Here is a 3,377-nt window from a genome sequence, read left to right as displayed (position 1 = left end):
AATGCTGGGCAATTGGCTCATACCCCTATCTACTTTATACGAAGCTTCCCAGTGCACGTGGTCACATTTCCTGAGAAAGGAAACAGGAAAGGACTGGGCTTGGCTTACTTGTTCAACCCAACTTGTGTCCAGAAGTGTAACAATGGGGAGTATGGTTAGATCCCCTCTGCAAATCTCTGGTAGCCACTCCTGACCACCTTTCTTGCTTGCTGTTTAATTCTAGATTTCTGTGAACAAGGCATGTAAACAGTGCCACCTCTGGGCCAAGTGTGGTTCCTCTTAGCTTTTCCTAGCCCCAAATCATCGGGAGGAAATGCCCTAATTTGGGTAGCGCTGGACTCAGTCAAGACTTGGGTCCCCTTAGAGAATGAGTGGAAGAGTATGGTGGGACAGGCTGCTAGGAGGTGCACAGGGCCTCCTGGGACCATTATCAGAGCCAAGTGCCTTAGACTAGAATGGAAACGAGGAATATGTGTATGTGCTCGCCTCACATTAGGGGGATCTGAGATGGGAAGAATATATCAGTCAGGTGCTAGGGCACAAAGCACACTCCTCATATTGGGGTGTGGGAACAGTGCTGCGGTTCTTTGCTTCTGGCTGCCTGTGGGAGCGTATCCATACGAGGGGACCCGGACTGACAGGACAGTGACCTCAGGACCTCTGTGCCATGCCCTTCTCTGCTCCAGACCAACAAAGCTAGACCAGTGAATCACATCGCACAAACAGATCCCCTTGTCTGGGAAAAAAAGAATGTGGGAAAACAGGGAGGTGAATGAACCAGGCTATGCTGAGCCCACTTGGAGGGGCTCAGCAAACACTTTGTTGAATCAACGAACAAAGATGCTGGAGAGACTTGTGACCAGGGCAGCAGGGGCAGTCCCTTGCTGAACTGCAGCTCCCAACACCAGCCCTGGGGCATTCGCTGCCCCTCCTGACACAGGTGGGTGCTTCCTGGCAAGTTCCAAAGCCTGTCCTATGGGCAAAGCATCATGATATGCCCTGGACTGGATGTAAGGAGTCAGACAGGAAGAGGTCAGGCCACTGCTGCCAACAACTGGACACTGTTCTTACCCCTGGAGGGGGCAGATTATGAAACAGTTTCTAGAAAAAAAATGCAGGATGAGACACATTTATTCTACATCTGGTCACAATAAATCTCACACACCCAGACCACAGCCAGGATGCCACGTGGGTACAAGCAGCTGGCGGAAATAGAGATCATCTGCTCTGGTGCTTGTGGCCACTCTGGGGAGAAAGCAAAGGTGCCCCATGGCACCTACTCAGAGGCACTGAGGCCACATTCCCATCTCCAGGCACCAGGGATGTCTTTGAAGGGTGATTCCATTTGGAGTTTCCAAAATCCAGGACTTCTGAGCGCCAAGCCCTAGTTCCAAGTCATCCTGAGTCCAGGCTCTGCCAGAATCTTGAGTACCTGGAGCTGGTGGCAAGGTAGCGTGGGGGCTGAAAGGGCCTCAGGCTGGATCACCGGGCAGCCCTGGGCCTCAGGGCCGACGATCCTTTCTGCGGTTTTTGTGTCCCACCTGGGAACCTCGCCGGGCAGCCTTCACCAGGCCTTTGAACTGTCCCTGCAGCTTCATCTTCTTCCTGCAGGGCCAAGGAACAGAAGGGTCACATCTGGCTGAGAATAGGAGGCCCCCTCCTGATGCCAAATGATGGCTCACCCCCAGCGCCAGCAGGGATGAGAAGTGGGCCTCCAGGTGGTGGCCAGCACATGAACTGGGCAGATCACACGTGGTTCCAGCTTCCACACAGCTCATGTCCTGACCGGGACATTCCACTTTGGCACAATTATCCCCCTGGAAACAGGCCTCACTGCCATTCTTCCTCTAATGTACGTCCAGAGAAGGTCAAAGCTCCCTCTGCCCACCCATCCCTCTATTGAAAGGTAACTTACAATCCACAGAAGCTGGAATTTTAGAACACCATTTGCCTAGTAACATTAGTTTCCAAAGCAGTCCTACACATAACCCAATTTAAGGGCCAAAGTCGGGAACAACTCTAATTTCCCACCAATAAAGGGATTAGAAAAGCAAATTATACAAAGCTATTAAAAATGATGACTATGTAGAGTATGTATACACCAGAAAACATCTGTATGACATAATATCATGTTTAAAGAAGCAGTTCAGGGCCAGGTGCGGTGGCTCACGCCTGTAATCCCAGCACTTTGGGAGGCCGAGGCGTGAGGATCACAAGGTCAAGAGATTGAGACCATCCCAGTCAACATGGTGAAACCCTGTCTCTACTAAAAATACAAAAATTAGCTGGGCATGGTGGCACGTGCCTGTGGTCCCAGCTACTCGGGAGGCTGAGGCAGGAGAATCACTTGAACCCGGGAGGCGGAGATTGAAGTGAGCCAAGATGGCGCCACTGCACTCCAGCCTGGGCAACAAGAGTGGAACTTCGTCTCAAAAAAGAAAAGAAAATTATATTTATGAAGCGTTTACAGTAGTATACGGTAAGAACTTTAGTCAAGTGCAAATTTAGAACACAAATTGTCCAGGCATGGTGGCTCATGCCTGTAATCCTAACACTTTAGGAGGCTGAGGCAGAGGACTGTTTGTGCCCAGGGAGTTTGAGGCTGCAGTGAGCTATGACTGCGCCACTGCACTCCAGCCTGGATGACAGAGCAAGACCTTGTCTCAAAACATATATTAAAAAAAAAAATGTAAACTTGCATTTTAAAACTACATTTATTATTATTATTTTTTGAGATGGAGTCCTGCTGTGTCACCAAGGCTGGAGTGCAGTGGTGTGATCTCAGCTCACTGTGATGTCTGCCTCTCAAATTCAAGCGATTCTCTTGCCTCAGCCTCCCAAGTAGCTGGGATTACAGTCACGCGCCACCATGCCCAGCTAATTTTTTTGTATTTTTAGTAGAGACGGGGTTTCGCCATGTCGGCTAGGCTGGTCTCAAACTCCTGACCTCAGATGATTCACCTGCCTTGGCCTCCGAAAGTGCTGGGATTACAGACATGAGCCACCGTGCCCGGCCCCATTTTTCCTTTTTTTGAAACAGGGTCTTACTCTGTTGCCCAGGCTGGAGTTTAGTGACGTGATATCGGCTCACTGCAACCTCTGCTTCCCAGACTCAAGCTCTTCTTGCACCACAGCCTCCCAAGGAGCCAGGACTACAGGTGTACGCCATCATGCTTGGCTAATTTTTTGTAGAGACAAGGTCTCACTATATTGCCCAGGCCAGTCTCAAACTCCTGGGCATAAACGATCCTCCTGCTTCAGCCTCCCAAAGTGTTGGGATTACAGGTGTGAGCTATTGTGCCTGGCCTTACATTTTTACCTGAATTAAAAAAAAAAAAAAAAAAAAGCCCTCTGTATATTTAAAAAAAAAAAAAAAA

The 3,377-nt window shown here is 49.6% G+C and overlaps 1 protein-coding gene across 1 annotated transcript in view; it reads right to left on the bottom strand.

Annotated features, from left to right (window-relative positions):
• Positions 1 to 1,113: 1,113 nt before the first annotated feature.
• The window catches only part of RRP12 (ribosomal RNA processing 12 homolog (S. cerevisiae)), an 85,033-nt gene continuing 82,769 nt past the window's right edge, over positions 1,114 to 3,377 (bottom strand). The window contains exon 36 of the mRNA XM_011951193.1: positions 1,114 to 1,605. Coding sequence (XP_011806583.1) covers positions 1,503 to 1,605 — 103 coding nt within the window. The 3' untranslated portion in view covers positions 1,114 to 1,502. The remainder of the gene's footprint in view (positions 1,606 to 3,377) is intronic.

Source organism: Colobus angolensis, unplaced genomic scaffold (genome assembly GCF_000951035.1).
Source record: "Colobus angolensis palliatus isolate OR3802 unplaced genomic scaffold, Cang.pa_1.0 Scaffold316, whole genome shotgun sequence".
Lineage (NCBI taxonomy): Eukaryota > Metazoa > Chordata > Mammalia > Primates > Cercopithecidae > Colobus > Colobus angolensis.
This window is presented reverse-complemented; position numbering and strand designations above follow the sequence as displayed.